The 20,409-nt window shown below is 39.6% G+C and overlaps 1 protein-coding gene across 6 annotated transcripts in view; it reads left to right on the top strand.

Moving 5' to 3' along the window:
- Positions 1 to 20,409, top strand: part of LOC100740616 (Fanconi anemia group J protein homolog) — a 172,938-nt gene that overhangs the window by 147,514 nt on the left and 5,015 nt on the right. For all 6 annotated transcript variants that reach the window (XM_033319782.1, XM_033319784.1, XM_033319783.1 and 3 more), the window contains one exon: positions 7,170 to 7,220. In XM_033319782.1, the coding sequence (XP_033175673.1) occupies positions 7,170 to 7,220 (51 nt within the window). The remainder of the gene's footprint in view (positions 1 to 7,169; positions 7,221 to 20,409) is intronic.

Consider the following 20,409-nt stretch of genomic DNA (forward strand, 5'->3'; position numbering starts at 1 on the left):
GTTTTTTTGTTTTTTCTCGTTTTTTTTTTTTTTTTTTTAATTAATCTTGTATCGGGTCGCCAGGAAGGAAAATAATCTATAAACTAATAGATTTTTCATTCGTTGTTGTATATTTATCAACTTGTAAAATTATAAATCACGGAGATATTTGTGTCTTCTTGTATCTCATTGGAATCTCCATACTATGATTTTTCATAAACAGATTGTAAATTAATAGATTTTTAATTCTACGATGCAATTAATAGCTATAATAGAAATAATTGCCAATATGAAGACCACACGTGGAAAGCATGACAAGCCTTAAATTTTATAGTATGGCCAATTTTTTAATTATTTTTTAATCATCTACTTTTTTTTAATTTTAATACCTGCCCTAGCTAAAGTCATCTTAATTAACAATCTCTTTGAGGTTTTCACCATAAATAAGTAGAACGAACGAAGTCGCGGATATCGCGAGACAAACTTTTTTTTGTCACTTGCGTAAGACATGTAACGTCATCAATTTCGATTCTTTCTCGACGAAAGAAACGACAAATGTTATTAAAATATGTATAAATATAGCCTGAAAGCTTGACTGCAAAGAGTATTATAGTTTCTTTGTAAAAAAGATCACCAAAACCATCCCGAAAATGGGTCTTTCACTGGAATAACCGTTCAGTGTACGTTTTTGTTACCCTCTATAAAAATATTCGAATGAAATTTAAATGAAAGAGTGCCACGTACAATTAACACAAACGTCCCAATCGACGACGAAGGCATCGATGGCGACGAGAGACGCGGGCATTACGTTCCAAATCTTCTATGAAACCCGATGTGCAACCCCCAAGTAACGACGACGATGACGACTATGGTGTATGGTGGATGGAGGGACGGGCGGCATGGAGGGGGTTTGTCAAGGGGGGTAGAACTTGGCCGCGGGGGTTTCGAGGGCTCTACCGTCCGCTTTCGATTCATTGTACAATAATATGACGGAAATGTCAGTCAATTAATAAGCATACCGAAGCTGACTAATTTCCGCCTTTGTTCGTTCCACGGCCCGGCATGGATGAATAAGTGGCCATTATGCGGCTTTTATGATTGGTCAGATCCGTATCACGACAGCCGGTTCCGCTTTTATAAACCAGCGCGCGGCACGTCGAAACTTCTCTCTTGCGGCGAACCTTTTTAACCGCGTGCACGTGCCGAGAGCGGAATATATCGTTCTCTCTGCCCTCTCTCGTTTCTTCTCTTCTTTCTCTTGGTTTTTCTTCTCCTCCTCCTCCTCCTCCTCCTCTTCCTCCTTCTTCTTGCTTCCTTTCTTTCTCTTGCTTTCGTTACCACCACACTCTCTTACTCACGCAATCTTAAACTTTACTCTTTGCTTTGAATTTTCTTACGACACTTGGTAATCGATATCTTCGTGATCGGTTTTAAAAGACGTCGATTCATTCGTCGAAGAAAGTTGTACAGGGAGAGCAAAGTTTTTCATAGATTTTTGTTCAAGAAGATGGTTTTTCGTAGGATTTCCACTTGGAGTACATCGTACAGACTTTTTTTAGAGAAGATGATTTATGGTAGATCGTGATTAGACTGCGGATTTTTGTACAATTCCATATTTTTATCAACATAACTGACGGAATGTGACCTACATGAAGACTTGTTCGCCCATTAAATTATTGTAGCGAGTATTTCGCTTTGAATATTTTTTATCACGTGCATTTTGTACATTTCTGCAATTTTAAATTTCTCGTTAATGCATAAAACTCTGCAGTCTAGCTATAACGTTTACAGGATGAAATAAATTTCTGTTCACATTCCATTTCTTTCCATTGCGTTCGTTAGACGTCATAATCAGATTAGTTACACTGCACGGTTATAATAGCGTGAAAATGTCTTTTGAGATTCCGAAAACAATGTTAGATACGCGTTCTTTTACTACGGCAGAGACAGTAAGGGGATGATTCGACGTTTTCGCTGGTTCTTTAATTCGACTCATCGCGCCACGACACGGTTCCGTTTCGTTTCGACGAAATGCTTGGTCCGGAAGCGAACATTTAATTACCGTAAACAGAATAAACACGGGGACGCCGAGGTAAAAATCGGCCTGGCGGAAATGTTTACTCGCCGGCGAATTATTTTTTGCCGCAGCGGCTTAATTTCCGCGAAGGTCAAGGGAGACAAAAAATGGTGTAATTGCTAGCCTGCGCCCTTATTCCGCTCGTTCGTCGACGAAATAAACGAGGGTGGAAAAGCGGAAAAACGAGAGATAATCCCCTACCACGCGGTCAATCTTGTTATCGTTTGCGTTTCGGATGCAACGCCCCGATGTAATTTACGTGTTTCATGAAATATATAAAAGAATTTAATCAGAAATGAACATATCAATCTTGCTTTTTCTCCTAACATTAGGTTGCATTTTTCACTAAATTTACCGATACTTCCCGATGATGGTTAGTTAAGTTTGTTCTGTATTTCTGTATTTTGCGCGACAAATTTGATGCCAAGTTATGAATTTCTAGATTATATTTAATTTTGTTGTGTTAATTTCTATATTTTACACGTCGGAGATCATTAACTACGTATCCTAACGTAAATCTAAATCGTCACTTGCGAAACACTATCCCTTGAGTTGGACGAGACGACTTTTACGAATCCGTCCATTATAATATTTAATTATTTTCGTACAATAATTATCGAGCTAGCTTCGTTTCCTACTAAAAAATCTACTAAATCGACTTTCCTCTCAAACCCTGAAAGAAGAAAAGACCAACGGAGTCCAGCGCCTAAGAGAAGAACCGATAAAAATCTCCAAAGAATTTCTCGTCTGCTCCTGTCGTAGTACCACTATCCTCTTCCTCCGTTGAGGTGTTTTGCCTCGTCGTTGCCACCCTTGGCGAAAGGGTTGCGCGAGATGGCGACTGCTGCTGCTAGGTTCTTGGAACGGTCAGGCAATTACGCGAACCCTCGAATGACGATGACGTCGCGTTATTCCGCTGACGCGGCATGCCTATCTTGCGCCTCCGCTTATCTGCGAAAGGCGAGCTGGGTGGTGTATTGGTGAGGGCTGCGGCTGGCGAAGATATAAAAGGGGGAAAGGCGTGGCGGGGTGCAGCTGATGCGCCACGTATCAGCCACCTATATCCTTGTCCGGCTTATATTGCCAGGAGGGATAATAGCACGGGGGCGCCGGAACGGTTTCATTACACGGCTTCCCGAGGGATAATATCCTCGGATATCTCGCTGGCCGTCCCCGCAGGCTTCAAATTCCGTACCAGCGACCCTCCGCCGTCAGCGCGTCACCACCGCTAACCCCCCTTCTTCCAGGAGACCCGCAACCCCTTCACGAAACGATGGAGGAAATTGTCGGCACGCCGAGGGGCCGGTTCGATCACGGAAAATGGCCGATCTCGATGATCCAGTTTTCATTTTCTGCGTTTTCGTTAATATTTCATTTCAGTGAGATTCAGATGAACGTGAACATTTAGTAAGGTAAGAGGTCGACTAGAGGGGTAGTTGTAGTTGTAGATGGTATAGGTATATAGTTCTAGCGTGATTTAGGCGAAGACAGGCGAACAGAAAGAATGATTTGGGTAGCTTTAGGGGTTAGTTTGGGGGTTAGCATTTTAATTGCAGCGGTGATTTAGGGATTTAGGTAATGATAGGTGACTGCGGGAAATTTGTTGAATCGTTTATCGTGGCTGGAGTTGTGATTCTAGTAGGATGTGCGGAATTTCAGGACATCTTTTAATAGAATAGTTTAGAGGAGTAACCACATTTAGTATTTAACTCTAGTGGGATTTAGGCGAAGATAAGTGACAAAGGGAATTTTTAGAATTGCTTATAGGGTTAGTTATAGCGATTTATTTGTAATGGGAATGGTGAGTGACGGAGAAAACTTTTTGGAGTTGATTGGAGGATTAGTTGGAACTAATATTTCTTTGTAGGGAAATTTAGATGAATGTTAGATGAAAGGAGAATTCTTTAGGGTTCGTTAGAGAGTTAATTATTAATATATACAAAAATATACGAAATATATATTACGCTCTTCGTAGGGCGAAACAAATTTCTTACATAATTATATAAAGAAGGAGCACAATGCATGAGAAACGAGAAAGTAAAGTGAAATGTGAGAAAAGTTTCCCTCGTGGAAAATTTTGGTAATGAAATTATGAATATTCCCGCGCGAAATCGATGTTGATAAATCTCGTTAAGGTGTTTGTTTTTTGCATTAAATTGGCGTTTATCGGGATCACGTATTCCAATGCGAGCTGAATATCGGATGCAGTTTTGAAATCGCGTGCACGTAATTAATTCCAACGAAATTGTCAAAACTGATTAACACTCGACTCCGATTACAAATTCACCAGAAATTACCGCGGCGCGCCAGCTCGTTGGTTAATAAAACATTACCAATAATTAAGCAGTTCAGAATTCACATTGATCAACTCCATAAATTGAAAAGAAGAAAAAAGAGGATGATGTTGCAAACATTATCTTTTTAAATTTGCTTTGGGATTTCCTATTATTTGTGTCTTCTTCTGGTAGTAAAGCAAATAATTTGCTTCTTTCTAAGAATTGAACGTTAATCGTGTACTTACGTAATGAAATTGAGAAATTAAAAGAAAGCTAAGTTGATCGGATTGACCGAGAGCCTCGATTCAGATTAACTAATTAAAATCATTTTACAATTTACGTTTCGTCACTTTCAAATCTATTTTATTAGAACATTACAGTGAAAAAATCCTGGTTATCCTTTTTTATTTCAAATTTCGAACTACCCTCTGTAAAGTGCCTCATCCCTGCTTAATTCTCATATTCATCGTTCGAAATCAGCGAAACGGTTCATCGATAATCTCCCACAGTCATTCCACCCTGTCAATCCCCGAAACAACCCTTTCACTCAATCCTGCCTCTACGATCAACAAAAAAACCTACATCTATATCCCCTGCACCAGAAAACAACAAAACAAAGATCAATCTATAGTACTCGAAACACGAGTCTAGCACAAAAGGAAGCACGTGAAAGCAAGGTATGTCAACCACTCGATCTAGCACCCTTCCTAATCGTGCCCATCGTTTCTAAGTCAGTTTACATTCGCTCAATAACTCGTCTTTTTTCCTTTTCTTTTTTTCTTTTTTCATGGAACTTATGTTCTCAATGGTATATTGAGCCGCAAAGTGTTTTCTATTCGAGGGTCGTCGTGATCTTTCTAATGGTGAAGGTTTTTAGCACTAATTAAAAACCAACTTGGAATTATATTCTGAGACATCTCTCTTATGTATTTTCTTTATCGTATTAAGAGAATTTTCATTCACAAAGGAGTTAAAGTTATTCGGTTATTATAGAGAAAAAATCGTGACTCAGAAAACATTATATTGAAGAGAAATGAAAATGAAAAACTCTGTTCTGCAATTTCTATTTTGTAACGTGTCTCTTTACCTTATCAAGAATATTTTTTATAGAACAAATGATATACCTTCTTGCAAAATTGTTCTTTTACGAAGAGATTAAACGTTAGCTATTTCCCCATTATAGAAGAAGGTCGTGATTCAGGAAAAGATCATAGGACGCTCCATATTAAAATTACATAGAGCTAAGAAGTTCTCTTCCGAGAGATCTATTCCGAATGTGTTCTGTTCTCTTCGTTAAAAAAATTTATTTTTACGAAGAGCCGCGAGTTATTTCTCTATTATGGAAAAGGATCATGACGCGAAAGTCGTATTAGAAATACGAAAACGAAGAAAAAATGTATCGTACCACGGTTTCTGTCGAAGTTACCGAGTTCTCGCGGAACAAGAAATTAAATCAATCCCGCGAGGCAAACGGGGGGTCACAAAAGGCGAAAGAGTGGGCGGCGATAGAAACGAAACTCTTCGCTGGGCCTGGAAGAAGTCTCACGAGGTCGGCCGGTAAAAAGAGGAGCGAGAGAGAAAGAGAGGTGAAGAGAGGCCACTGTGCAAAAGCTTTTCCCCCGGCCTTTGGTCGGCGGCCTTTGATGATCCCATGCGCTAGTACAATACGCGATCGTGCTCGTGCGCATTGCGATTAGTGTTTTTAATGCGCACATTGTATAAAGAGAAGGGCCCCGTTTCCCGTATCAGATGCGAGGTGGCCCACCGAGGGACCAGTTATTAGGCCTCTGACAGGCCCATAATCCCGTCGGCTCTCCTAACGAAAAATATAATGCCCATTAGCGGAGATCTTTTGAGAGGGTTGCCGTGTGTGTGCCTGCCCTGGGATATTTTCTTTTGCCTCCTACTACTCAGTTCAATTCCCTTCTCCTTTGATCTCTGTCTTCTTCTTCTTCTTCGTCTCTCTTTTTCTTTTTTTCTTATGCTCTACGGTAAACTAGTATTCGTCGTCTCGTTCCATTTTGCCACCCTTTGCCAGCTCTCGCTCCCTAGATCGAGTCTAGCTTTATAGCCGATGCGTGCCACTGGGTGCTACCGGAAAACGCGTGCTAAGCGTTTCGAATGGGATCACCTCCGAAACGACGCTAATCTGCGGCTGCGATCTCTTTCGGGCATGTTGGCACTCTTTGACTCGTGATACAGCTACGTACGAGCACTTGGCGACGTGGGTTCTTGAAGTAACTGAAACGTTAACGTTAACGTTTAAGGACTTCCCTTTTAGGTACAGCGAAATAGTGGTTATTGCGCTGTGGTATTCTAACTTTCTTATATTTAAGCTTGTATAAGGCTGGAACATTGTTGCACGTCGGTGAAACAACTTCAAACAAATTTTGCGGATCTCGATGTGCCACAGAAAAATATGTAATTTTTATAATCTTTACATATATGTCTTTATATTTGTAATTTTACGTCGATTTACGCGTTAATCAGTCGAAATAAATTTTTATGATTTCTTTTTGATTGCCAAATTAAAAGATAGCTTTACGCATTTATTATGAGAATATTATTAGATTATGTCCGGTTATTGTTAACCACTTAGTTGTTGCGATCTCTTTGAAAAACGCGTGCCTAAATTAAATTAAGTTACTTTTTATAAGCGACAGTATAATCTCAAAGCCATTCTGAGCCGAAGGGGTGACAATGGACAATTTAACACTCCCTTCCTATGAAATTACGATATTGTCTAGCTAATTGCATAACTGATTTCAAACAGTATGTCACGATACGTGTAAATATAGCTCAAATTTCTAATATGCTCGATACTTTCTCTGTTCCAGCCGAAATGCAGAACCAGAAACTGGAAAAGCAATTCCAGGAGGATATTTCACGTAAGTTAATCATGGTTAACCTAGTCGAAAATATGGTAACAGTTCGCGATGGAAAAAGGTTCTTTCGAAGCGGATGCAAGGCATCGTCCATAGCTTCCAGCCTCTTGCTTCCATTGTGCAGGGCCGACAGCAAAAGAACGAAGAATATTACGTAACATATTCCAGCTCGTTCAACCATGAAAACCCCTGTCGGTTATTATATTTAATAGACCTAACCGATTTTGCAACATCTGCTTTTCCTGCGTCGGTACAACGCGTGGCCGGTTTTTGAAAAGCGAAAGCTCGACCCGCATTGATTATCTCGAAAGGAAACAGGAACTTGTTTCGTTCAGTTCTTGAAGCTGAATTGGACGACACGCAGTGAAAATAGTTTCCACACTCTCGAATAATTCTCAAATGAAGTTTCGTTCCTGCCGTTTTGTTGTTCTTTTTCGACTAAAGTGGAGGAATTAAAGAAAAATACGGAAAACGTTAGATTAAAGAAGTTCAGAAATTTTTCAACGATTCTAAATGTTTCTGGCATGTGGGAGGAAGAATTACTTTTTTTTCAATTACGTATTAATAACGCGAACCAATATTAATCGGTTAATCCTGGAGCATTTGATTATCGAAGTGTGTCCTTGATTTTCTGATAGAAGTAACTTTGCAGTCCAAACCATATGATTCGTGGAATATTTATGATTAATTATATTTAACTATTTAATGTATACAGCAATTTTAATGGATAAAGTAACGCGTGCTCGTAATCAAAATTGTTTAGATACGGTAGATTCACATCGAACGGTAACAAATGCAAGTACGATCGTCATTGAAAATTGTACGGAAACGTGGGACACGAGGTCGAATGATTTTATTGTTAAATTAGAATGTTAAGTGATGTTGATGCACGGCCCGGCAGAGATGTAATGAATACCATACGCGGTTATTAATTCCGTCGATAATATGTAAAGCATATTAATGTTGCGAATCCGATTGTAGTTTCATTTCAATGACTACGAATGATAATGATGATCGTTAATTATGACACGAATTGCAAATCGAATGTCCTAAGGGGGCTTAGCAAGCACAAACAGATTGTCAATGCGTTCGTTTGATACCGTTTAATGCCTGCTAGCGCCGAAGTTGTCAAGAACAATCGCGCATTAACTACACGATCCGAATATTAGTAATTGATTTCTCCAATAAAGATAAATCCCCTCTTGCGACTATTTCATAAAATATCTCCAAATATTTCTTCCATCTCGTCATCGTTCGCTATTAAATTAAAATACAGGCTTCTCAAAAGCCAAACTGACCGACTCCACTTTCTATAAAGTCCCCTATTTACGAGCCACGTACCTACGCGTGTGGTTACTGTTCAAAAAACAGAGGATATTCCTCTACACATTTATTTATCACAAAGACGTGACACAAATAACCGCAAATTCCAAGTTAAATTTTAGAAAACGCTTGCATTTTAATCTCTGTAGCTGATCAGCATGGTCTCCGAGAAGCTCGTACGTTTCATCAGAAAAGTTTTCGACATTACGTTCGTCTCTACTAAATTCTCTAAATTCTCAGAGTAGGAACACTCGGTAGAAACAGAAAAAAAAGGAAGAAAAAAAGAAAAACTATTCGCACTTTCACTGGTCGTACTCGTAGCCCGAGATACATCGAACATGCTCGGTACACGTATCAGGGGCGAGCTGCGAGCGCGCAGGGTGCGTAGAAACGCGCGCTGGGGTGAGTAATGTCGGGAAATGCAGCTAACGAAGTTTACGAAGACACTTAACGGAATTACGCCCTCGCTAGCAATGGCCTCTGCGAGTGCTGCTTTCCCTCCGTGTGTCGGTGAATTCCCTTCTCTCATAGTCTCTCTCTCTCTCTCTCTCTCTCTCCCTCTTCTTCCCTTTCTCTTTCTCTCCCTCTTGCCACCCTTCGTAGTCGTTTCCCTTTCTGGTGGCAGGGGATCCGTCGCGTTAATTACCGCGAGCGGAGGCAAGAAGCCGGGGAAAATCGCGGCGAGAGAGCGCATCATCGTCGTCCTCGGTGAATATAGTCCAGGAACAGGCGAGGCCTGGCTGGCTGGCTGGCTGGCTGACGAAAGGTCGTGGAAGGAAAAGCAGCTGCTAGAAAGCAGGGATGGGTGAGAGAGTGGCGTGGGTGGGCGACGTTGGGTGGGCTGAGGGTGACTCTCGGGGCGAAACGAGGGAGGTTGGCTCGGTTTTGCGTCGAAGAAGGGTGTTATTGACATGGTGGGTGTCGCGTCGTCGGCCATCTTGGCCTGCCTGCACCCTCTCCTCCGCTCAGAGTCTCTCTCTGTACCGAGCTCGATCCCCCCATTTCCCGTCTACCTTTCGCACCCTAACCTCTTGCTCGCTCACACAGCCCACGAACGAACGTTCCGTCTCGCTCGCGTCCAGGACATCCTTGTGTCCCCCTTGTGTCGAGTGACATTCGGGCTATACGCCCGGCCTAACCTGCCCGACAGACGCCCTGGGCCACCCTTTTCGACCAACCCCGGCGACGAGCTCCGTGGGTCCCGGGGGTTGCTTGTCGCCATGGCGACCGAACCCTCCTCGCCCAACCCCCGTCGACCAAACACCGGTTCCTGTCCCTCGGTACACACTTCCCTCTTCGTTTCTCGCTGTCTCTTTGCTTCCTCCTCGAACCATTTCCTCCACTACGATTTTTCGTTTTCTCCAAGGGGTAGTATTAGTGCTACAAGTTTGCTGTAGTATAGTGGTAGATCATCCGCGATTCTTCGAATTCTTGCGCCGTACACTGTTCCACGTTGAAACTCTCTTCGATCTCGTCTATTTTATGAGCTTTCATTTTGTTCTGCTTTCTAATGAGTTTTATAGTATCGCAAGGCTCTTTATAGTTTTCAAAGTTTTTCTTTCTTCGAGTAGGGACAGCATTAGCGTTAGTGGTATTAGTTGACGTAGAATTCCTGCGTCATACACCTCATCTCTGGTTACTCGTTTTTTCTATCTTCATCTATTTCCCGAGTTTTAATTTTCTTCTTCTTTCTAGTGATTTTCTTACTACTTGGCCGCTTTTCGGTCATTCGAATTCTTGCACCATTTCCAACTTTCCATTTTGTTCTTTCTAATGGTTTTCTTAGAATTGGATGGTCTTCCGTCATTTCCCGATTTTTCCCTTCCTCCAAGCAGAGCTAACGACAGTAATCGACATATGTACCGACAAATCATTCACGATTCTTCCAATTCTCCTCCCGTCCATCTTATTCCTTCAAACTTGTCCATTTTCTGAGTTTTAGTTTTCTGTTCTTCCATCTGATGGTTTTTCTGCGTTTTTCTTTCCGACCGGTTTTTCATCCCTTTTTCTTTCCGTTCAACGTAATATCGACGTGGTTGCCAGGTTCTCTGTGTCTCATTTTCACTCGGAGCTAATGTTTTCTTGGTTCGAGAAAAAGTAATATAGCTGGGAGAAAAGTATTTCCAACGCTGAAAGTATTTCTTTGCCTCCCCGATCCCATCCCACTTTAATCCCAACGCTCCTCTCGCTACTTTTCCTTTTATTTATGTATTTGCTCGACCTATTTCTTCACTTTCCGCCAGTAACCGTATCTCGATCCGACTAAGGCAGGCATTTTTCTCCCCTGCGTATTTGCTTTGCCCTTAAGCATTCTCGATTAGAAACTTCGGCTCTTTTCTCATCTTTTCTTCGTTTCTTATTTTCTCGTTATTTTATCAAAATAGTTTTGATATTCTTCTTAAATCTTATTAGATCGCAACATACAAAGATTTTTACTTTTTTACTATTCATTTTCATTGATTACTAGAATTTAATAAAGTATCTTAAGTAAAGTTAATTTTTTTAAGGCCGTTAATTTTCGAAAGATACTTTTGTTCCTTTCGTAAATACTAGATGTTATTAAAAAATCGTTAGCAACTTAGCTAACAAGCAAAAATCGTGTTACAACCTTTGAAATTACAATTTCCTTTAGAATCTCAAAGTATATAAAGGAAACCTCCTAATATAGCTACGATTTTGTCTCATCCGTATCATTTTCATCTCATCGATCGTCTTGTGGTATTTGCATTGTTGAATTTTCCGCTATATTTGTCCCACGTGTTTCATAAATAATTCTACAAACTAGATTCGGATTCTTGGCATACTCCTTTGAATTTCTCATAACCGATTCGTCCACTTCTCATCGCAGCTTCTCACATCGACTGGTTTCTCAGTGAGAAGTTTTAGCTGAACGATTTTTTATTTAAATTTCTCATAAACTCTTATCGATAACCGTACGCTTACAAACGTACGCGTTTCTCGACGCAATGCAGATTAAGAATCTGGAACGTTCAAACGTGCATCTCATACGTTACAACGTAATGCACTCTCTTTTTCTCAATTTTTCCTCTTCCGCGTTCTCTTCATCCTAGCAAAGGCAACGCACACAGGGATGAGGTCACTGGGTGGTTGTAGAAGCAGAGGCTCGTGCTAATAACGTTTCTGTACGACACGGGGGATGCTATCCCGGATGCCGCATTCTCGTCGACTCTTTGCCTGTTTTCTTCACGGAACGAAGAGGCCTCGATCGCCAGCAACCCCCTTTGTTTGGCCGCCTCCACTCGCTCGGTCTTTTCTACGCCGTGAACTATTGCCGAGGATTGCGATCACGTCGCCCCTATTTGCCCAGGAATGTAATGATTCCACGTTGCTTTTATTCCGCCAAAGAAATGGCGTATATTCAACCACCATTCGCGTAGCTTCCATTGCTGCAATTTTAATTCTTTCTGGCTTTACGTGGAAAGACAGACAATTGATGTTCCATTTCATTCATTTCCTTACAATTTAGTCTTCTGCACCATGAATTAATTTTGGTACGTCAACAGGTGAAAATTTAATAAAATTGGCTCTTTTGACATCTTTTTATTTAGACATAATATGATCGAGATTCTCAAATAGCGGAATTGAAAATAATACTTTTCATTATGAAATATTAATTGAAACGTAGGATATCCTTTTTGCGTTATAACTTAGAGTAGCTGTTTTTTAGTATCGTTGCTATTGTTGTCAGCTTTAATTTTTCAAACTACAATTTTTAAATTTTAAATAGCAAATATTAAGAAGTCCTTTCCGTTGTTTTATTGTTTCATAAATTTCTGTTTCATTCTCGACTGTGCGAATAATTCTACGGCACACTGTAGATAGATTATTCATTACTGAATTATGAACAGCTTTTGAAATGGCCACACAGAATCAATAGATAAACTGAAAAAGGCTATTGTTTCATTCGCTATTGATAATTCAGGGGTTGTTTTAAGGTTCTCCATCTATCTATATCGTACTATAATTGTTTTCAAGAAACAAAGGGAAAATTTACGAAAGAAAAAATAAAAGATAGAGTAGTTTAGTAAAATTCTATATGAACAGAAGAGAACGAGGGATAATAAGAGGATCTGAAAGAAAACGTTCTTTTATTCCGTATTGATAATCTAGGAATAGTTTCGAAATTATTTTCCATTTAGATACGTATTGATGAAGGAAAAGGAGAATAACAGGAAATGTCACAAAATGGTTTTATTTGGAAAATTAATTTTGAATATTGTAGTCCATCAGAAGAGGAATAAGATTCAGTGAATTCGACTGCACTGTTCATAAAATGAAGTTTACATACTTACGATTAGTCGTCATAAGAAAGGAATGATTGATAAAACGAACTCTAATATGATTTATAAAATATTTTTATCCGTGTTTTGTTCGAGTACAGAGTGAACATTTCCTGTTTTTAACCAGTACTTACACCAAATCTTTAATGCTGTCTTATGCAGAAATTTTGAAGCATCATAATCGTTATAATTTGATAGTTTTGCAATTCTCATAAACGAAATGTGTCACAGTTATAAAACTGTGAAAATGACGAAAAGTCGACATTCGTCGTTTTTTCTCTTGCTCTTCATATATAGTTAGGTAGAAAAATAAATGGACAGGCAGTAAGAATAGATATCAATGAAAATATCAATCTCTATTAATTATTATAATATTTAGTAGTATATAACAAATAAAAACTTAAATAAAATTACGTATGTAAAATACATATAATAAATTCAAAGCGTCGCACAACGTTGAAGATTGATTCTATATACTTGCATTCATTCGGAATTCTAATTTGTTCTAACTGCATTCGAATCACAGGCGAATAATTAAGCGAAAGAAGAAAGAAAAAAGAGAAAAATCTCGCGAATTAATCAACGAGCTGGCGTCGACCCCATTCGGGCGCAGCATCGCAGAAACGTTCGCATTGAAATTGCCGCGTTTTCGCGATGCACCCGCTGCGCGAGCGAATTGCGAAACGATCCGGCGACACAATGCCGGTGCCGATGTGCGCGACATATGGACACGATGCACCCGTAAACTACGGCGAATCGTTTAAATTCCCGTAATTCCTTTGTCAACGGCCACGGCATCGCAGAATTTCTAATCCATCCCTAGCGGTACAATGGCCACGATCGATTCCTCTTTCTTTTTTTTTTTTTTTTTTTTTTTTTTTTTTCGCGAATTAATCAACGAGCTGGCGTCGACCCCATTCGGGCGCAGCATCGCAGAAACGTTCGCATTGAAATTGCCGCGTTTTCGCGATGCACCCGCTGCGCGAGCGAATTGCGAAACGATCCGGCGACACAATGCCGGTGCCGATGTGCGCGACATATGGACACGATGCACCCGTAAACTACGGCGAATCGTTTAAATTCCCGTAATTCCTTTGTCAACGGCCACGGCATCGCAGAATTTCTAATCCATCCCTAGCGGTACAATGGCCACGATCGATTCCTCTTTCTTTTTTTTTTTTTTTTTTCTCTTTTTCGTTTATCGCCTGCCGACAAGAACAAAGAAAGGAGAAGGAAAGAATCGTTTCCAGGTATTGCGTTTCGAAAAATCGAACATAAGAAACAATTCGTTATCCTAGTTCGTGACTGTGTTAACTTCGTTTCTAAAAAAGAATCCAATTCACTGATCCACATACGTCTCATATTATAAAGAATACATGTAGGGAAGAGTCGTACAATACTTAATTAACTGCACTATAGATAGAGAATAAATGAATGCTATAATTCTGAGCAACAATCTATTTCGATCAAATAGTAAGTCAGACATCATCTACCAAGTATCTCGATCTCAAAATATCTATTTTTGAGTGTTCTTTTTTTTGTAGTTCTATCCTACTCTAAAATATCGATGAAACACTGTCTCCCCTATTCGGTCCCGAAGGAAAGAATAAAAAGGATTCTTGCTTAAAAAAGAAGAGATCGCCTCGACAGAACCGATAATTGGGATCCCGGATCGCGGCTTCTTCCGGTGTTCTTAACGCGATATTCCAGCCAGGCGGGGAAAAACGAGCAAGAAAAATACGAGGTGAACCTTGGAGAGGAGCGGTGGTTTCTCTCATCGAAGAGGACTTAGAGTATTTGTTGTCGACGACAGACGAGGAAGAAAACGAGAAAGGGCGGAATGGCAGGGGGTTGGGGTAGTGGAAGAAAGTCGAGGACCAATTAATTCGTGGCTGCGGCTTGATTTAGCAAATCGTTGCTAATTGGTTGGATTGCGGTGCCTCGCGAAACTTTATGGCGAGCCGAGACAAAAGCCATATCGATAGAGACCGAAATCCCCCTGCTAATAATCTCTAATTCTCTGGACAACTTCGGACAAAAGGAAGGCCAGGGTGAGGCTGCTCCAACTTTCGATAAATTCGTTTACGATATTACGATGCCAATTATATTTTAATTTATCCCCTCGTATTCCTCGCTTTTCTTTCGTTTTGCACAAAAATATGTTGATATTTATCCCTTTCTGTGTCGATTAATCGACGACGTCCTGCGATAATTGAGACAAAAATAGGAAAAAATACGGATATTTTGATGGATAACGTTTAAGAAAACGTTTCGTTTCTAAGAAGTAAAAATTCAGATCTTTTTCAAGAGAGATAGTTTCGAAGGGAGTTTGCTAGTAACTCAGGAGCACACTAGTTTCGCACGAATTTTAAAAAATGGTTATTTACCCATTGTTGCTTTACCCCGCTACGTTCCTTGACCTATGATATTTTAAAAATTATCTCTTGTTCGAACAAAATGGAAGAACATGTCATTGGCATGCGTGTTCTCGTTTCAATTGTACGTTCGACATCTTTTCGAAATGTTACGAAATTAGAACATATTTTTCGTTTCTTTAAATGAGAGAAAAATTGACGTAGAAGTATTCGCGTATATTCCTCGCGTATCATTCTTTTCATCACTCTACACACACGTTCATGTTCAAGTATACTTGATAAATTTTCAAGCTCGACTTTGTCGAAAACTAAACCTTAAATGAACAAATTTTATTCCATATTTCGTTCTTATTTTTCCATGAAGAATCATCTCGTACCCATTTGTGCATGTTATTCGACCACACCCTGTATATTCCAATATTCTCTCCAAGTAGCGATTATGCTTACGATAACAGATATTAATTATCCTCCGCAGCAAATCGTACGAACGATCCACAGGCTAGAATCGAAGAATCGACCGCTTTATGCTCGCGGAATCAACTGTTTATTTATTCGCGATATACGTGAACGAGTATGCGCGAGATACGGAGCGAGTGATCGACGTGAAACGAGTTCATTCATACTGGCCACGATGAATGGGAATGAAATACGCAACGGGACACGACACCGTATTGTTCCTCTTGGATTTTCTTCTTTTCCATTTTTTCTGCTTCTTCCTTCTCGGCCAGAATTATTCGCAAAGATAAGAAGCGGCACAGTGGACGATTCATTTGGGGGTCTCTCAATAACGCGCGATATCATCGAACGCATCTTGACCTCGATTTCGTTCCAAACAAAGGTCGTTCTCCGCGATTAAATATCAATTAAATCCTCCTCGATCAATGGAAAATACGAGCGCATATTTCTGCGTTCGATTTTCATTTTTAACACAGTCATACCGTTTTTATGGTCAATGTTTTGTTTGATAATTTTAATTCAGGGAAGGAGAGGGGATGGATCGAATGAAAGAGTAGCGCGATACTTTAACGAATCGACGAATGGAAATGAGAGCCGATGGTTAATTGGTATAATTGCTTGCCGGAGGAAGCTCGGTTTACGCGCCGTATAATAAATTTCAAAATATCGCCACGGTGATACGAATTAACTCGTGTGGACCGAGAATCAAATTAATTGCCGGATTCGAGCGGTCTCGTTGACATTTTCGCGCGCCAAACTGATGATCTTCGAATGCAACACTTTTCTCGCGTATCGCTTTTCGACGAGGTTAATTCCAATTTGAATTTGTACATCGTATAATTAAGTACAGCGAGTAACTTTGATATTCGAATACCGCACAGTTTTTATTATCTCATATTGTAATTTCGTTCACCATCAGCAAAATTGTTTCAATTCATTTACGCAATGAGTTGCATCAACTGTAGTTCAATCTATCTCGTTAGAATAATTTATTGGAGCTTTTAGCGATCAGTATTTTTTATTTATACCGAAAATGTAAACTTTTAGCGGCTACACTGGCTACACGTAAGCAGCTAAATTTATTTAGTTAAAATAATTTAATAGTACAAGGTAGTAAAGTGTAATTGTTAAATTTATTTATCTCACTTAAAAATTTACGATTCTAGCAATCATACTGCCACCCATAAGTATTAATACTTATGCTGTGCCTAATCAGAAGTCGAATGCTTTCTGTTACTTTTGTGATCTACTTTTATTTTATTTTATAAACTTGTTTTATAACTGCAAATGTTTGAGAAAAATTCATATTTTTATAGATACAATTCTGACGTTTTTTGTAAACTAATTTGCATGCATTTTGCATACATCGTTTGATAAGATAGTGTCGTGAAACTATTGCTATTTGTGGATCTATGGATCGTTTGTTGGAGTAGGTTAACGTTCGCGTTCTACTTTACAGAGAATGTAACAGAAACTTTGTGATGATACTTTAAAACAAACGAAAAATGGAACATCTCGACGAGAAGGTTCTTAAAGTAGGTCCTTGGGGCAAGTTGAGATTATTCTCCCTCAACACGGAATCCTGCACGAAATCGATGCTTCGAACATGACTGATAATTTATATCGAAACTGTACATTTGTATCAAACCAAAAGGAAAAGAGATACAAAATCTTAATGAAAAATTTTATAAAATCCAACCGCGTTATAGTTTACTCGTCGAAAGCGATGATCAAAGAAATCACAAGTGAAGAAAATTAATCAAATATCCATATCATATTCGAAACTCGTACAAGTAGATACATCGAATAAATTAAATTCGATCCACTGCACCCGAAACGATCGAAGAAATCACAGAAGTCGAGAGATTCGAAATCGCGTTCTATTCTATTAATTTTAGCAGGTCACACTGTTTGTAAGTCGTAAGTTAACGAACAAAAATATTTCCTTTGTTGCTTTTTTCTATTCATTTTAATTTTTCTATTCCATTAAAGTTCTCTCGATAATAAATCTATACGAGATGTAAATCGCTTCGACGATTTTCTACAGAAAAATAAAGAGGTGACTCGTGAATGGAGGGTTAATCGCGTATTAGCAAAATCGTGGAGGTTGATATCAAATAAATCGAATTCGGTTCAATCGAGCGCAGAAAAGGTGTTCGACTTTTCATTTTCGTCGCTGAGGAACAGCTCGATGGGCGAAACGAGGGACGAAGAGGGGAAGGGTGGTTTTGATCGTCGATAGGAGGCACGGTCGCGGCTGGCTGATTGTCGAAGGGGGTGAGAAGAGAGAGGCTAAGACAGGAAGAAGCGGGACGGGGCCAATCAGAGCGGGGACTTTGAGGGTGTCGTTGCCTGGCAACGAAACACACCCCAACACCCGAGGGGAGAAAACCCCGAGGGGTATCATCCAGCGATACAGTCGACGCCGAAAGTTATCGCACCCCTGAGAGACGCCCCCTTTAACGTCGCCATCGAATTACGCCCTCGACGTCCGGACACTTGCGGGTTGTTGCGTTCGTGCCAGCCAAAAGGGATCGATGGAGACGTCGAGGACACGCTTCCACCTCGAATTCGTTCGAAAATGGTTGTTCGTTAAGCCGGAATTTTCGATAGGATAGTCGATATCGGCTGGAATTGCTTACGGAGGCATAAACTGAGAAATTATTAATTATTTACACTGTACATGGTATCGTCCCGTTTATGCCGAAGCCATGAACATGCAAATTTCCGCTTAAAGAAATAGATTTTGAATATCCTTTTCTTGTTCTTATTGTTAGCTATTTGTTCATAGCTATAGGATGTTAGTTATAAATGTACTAACGTTTGAATAAAGTTCGAGAAAATTATTGACAAATTTGTTTTATAGATTACTTTACTATGGGAATAATTGGAATTTTGTGTTTGTCCTGTAGATTTTTTTTCTATGAAATAAATATTTGTATTTGTACGTAGGTGGTTCTCTAAAGTGGGATTACTTATTCATATTGGTATTTAACTTTTCATTTCTCTGCGTTTGGAGTGAATCATTTATGAAAATGGAATTGTATTTTAAAGGATTATAAAAATAGGTGTTATAACATACGTATATGAATTATTAATTATTTACACTACGGTGTACGTATTATAATTTGATTTTATTGTATTAATTTTTTAAATCTCCTTTTTGTTCAACAAATATTTTCGTCTTCATAGGTCGTTCTGTATATCACGTTGAAACTTAAGATTTTCTCCTTCATATACGGATATTGAATATCGAATATTGATGGAGACATCGCTTCGAGGAAATGGCTCGACGTGGAATTCGTTAGAAGATGATAGTTTCGTAATTAAAATGTGTATTTTTTAACTTTTATGTATTTAATGTGGAAACGACACACTTTTTATATTTCATTCTAAATATTTGTCATTTTAAATTTCCAAGAAGAATTTTCGTGAGAAGCGATAAAATAAAATCAGATACTTTATGATCGTCCTAAATTAATAAATAATCTTATCACACAATGTTACAATACGTCTATGTAGAAACTCACGAAGAATCATTAAAATAATGTCGATTAATATTCATAATAATACCACCTCCAAAACGGGATCTTCTTATCCTATCGATATTGGTTCAACCATCCACAAATACAATCTTAAAATACAGTCTAAAGACAATCTAAAATATATTATGCACACAAAATATCGATATAAAAATAAAATCTCATCGATATTACAAAACGTGCCTGTATAAAGACGATGTAAACGAACACAAAAATAACATCTACATCGGTAGAAGTTCATCCACCTGCTGCTCGAATCTTATCAACGTCAAATATCATCCATCACAGTACCGCGTCCTCAATCACGAAATGGCTTCACCTCGCATTCCTGCTCGTCAAACATCATGTCAAATATCATTCATCAAACTACCCCATCTGCATCGAGAAATAGATTTACCTCTCGAAAATCTTCGAATACCCCGTGAAGGACCTCTGCCAGTGATCTTCGTACGCGTTCGTCGAAATCCGCTTACGAATAAACATCCATTTCATTGGCTTTTCACTGTCATTTCACCATCATTTCTATTTTTCTGACTCGAAGCAAACCGAGGCACGCGAAAGGATTAAAACCGCCCCTTCTCCATCTTCTTCGGCCCCATCTGTGCGTTTCCTTCGAGTAGCTTGGCCCCTTTTGTCGACATCCAGCGAGAGGGTGGATTAAACCACCCCTATTGATCCCGCTCAATGGATTCCCTGCCCTTTCACCTGCCACCGATCCCGCTGTTTTGACATTCCTCTCGCTCGTCTCCTCGTCTCGTTTTCACAGGCATTAATAGAACAGAACGAGCGAAAACGAGAGGAGAGATGATCTCTCTCTCTCTCTTTCTCTCTCTCTTTCTCTCTCCCTGTCTGTATTGCGAAGAAGAGATCCTTTTCAACGGCGAGGAACTTCCTAAATAAGCGTAATCCTTTTCAGTTAGTCGAGCGCGCCCCTTAGAAATCGCTCGCATCGAGGATGCGCCCGGGGATCATGCGAATTCGATGAAAGATTCCTGTCCCTTTTCCGACGTTTCGCCCCTTGGCCTCGTTTTTATTTTCTTTTTTTCTTCTTCTTCTTCTTCTTTCTACTCTCCGTTTCTTTTTCTTTTTTTTTTTTGTTCTTTGTGATCTGAAAATGAATCGGCGGATTTTTGCTTATTTCTTATTCGGCTTCCTCATTGTGTATAAATGGCGCGGGACTTGGAATGTATAAGGG

This window comes from Bombus impatiens, unplaced genomic scaffold (genome assembly GCF_000188095.3).
Source record: "Bombus impatiens unplaced genomic scaffold, BIMP_2.2 scf_0217, whole genome shotgun sequence".
NCBI classification, from domain to species: Eukaryota; Metazoa; Arthropoda; class Insecta; order Hymenoptera; family Apidae; genus Bombus; species Bombus impatiens.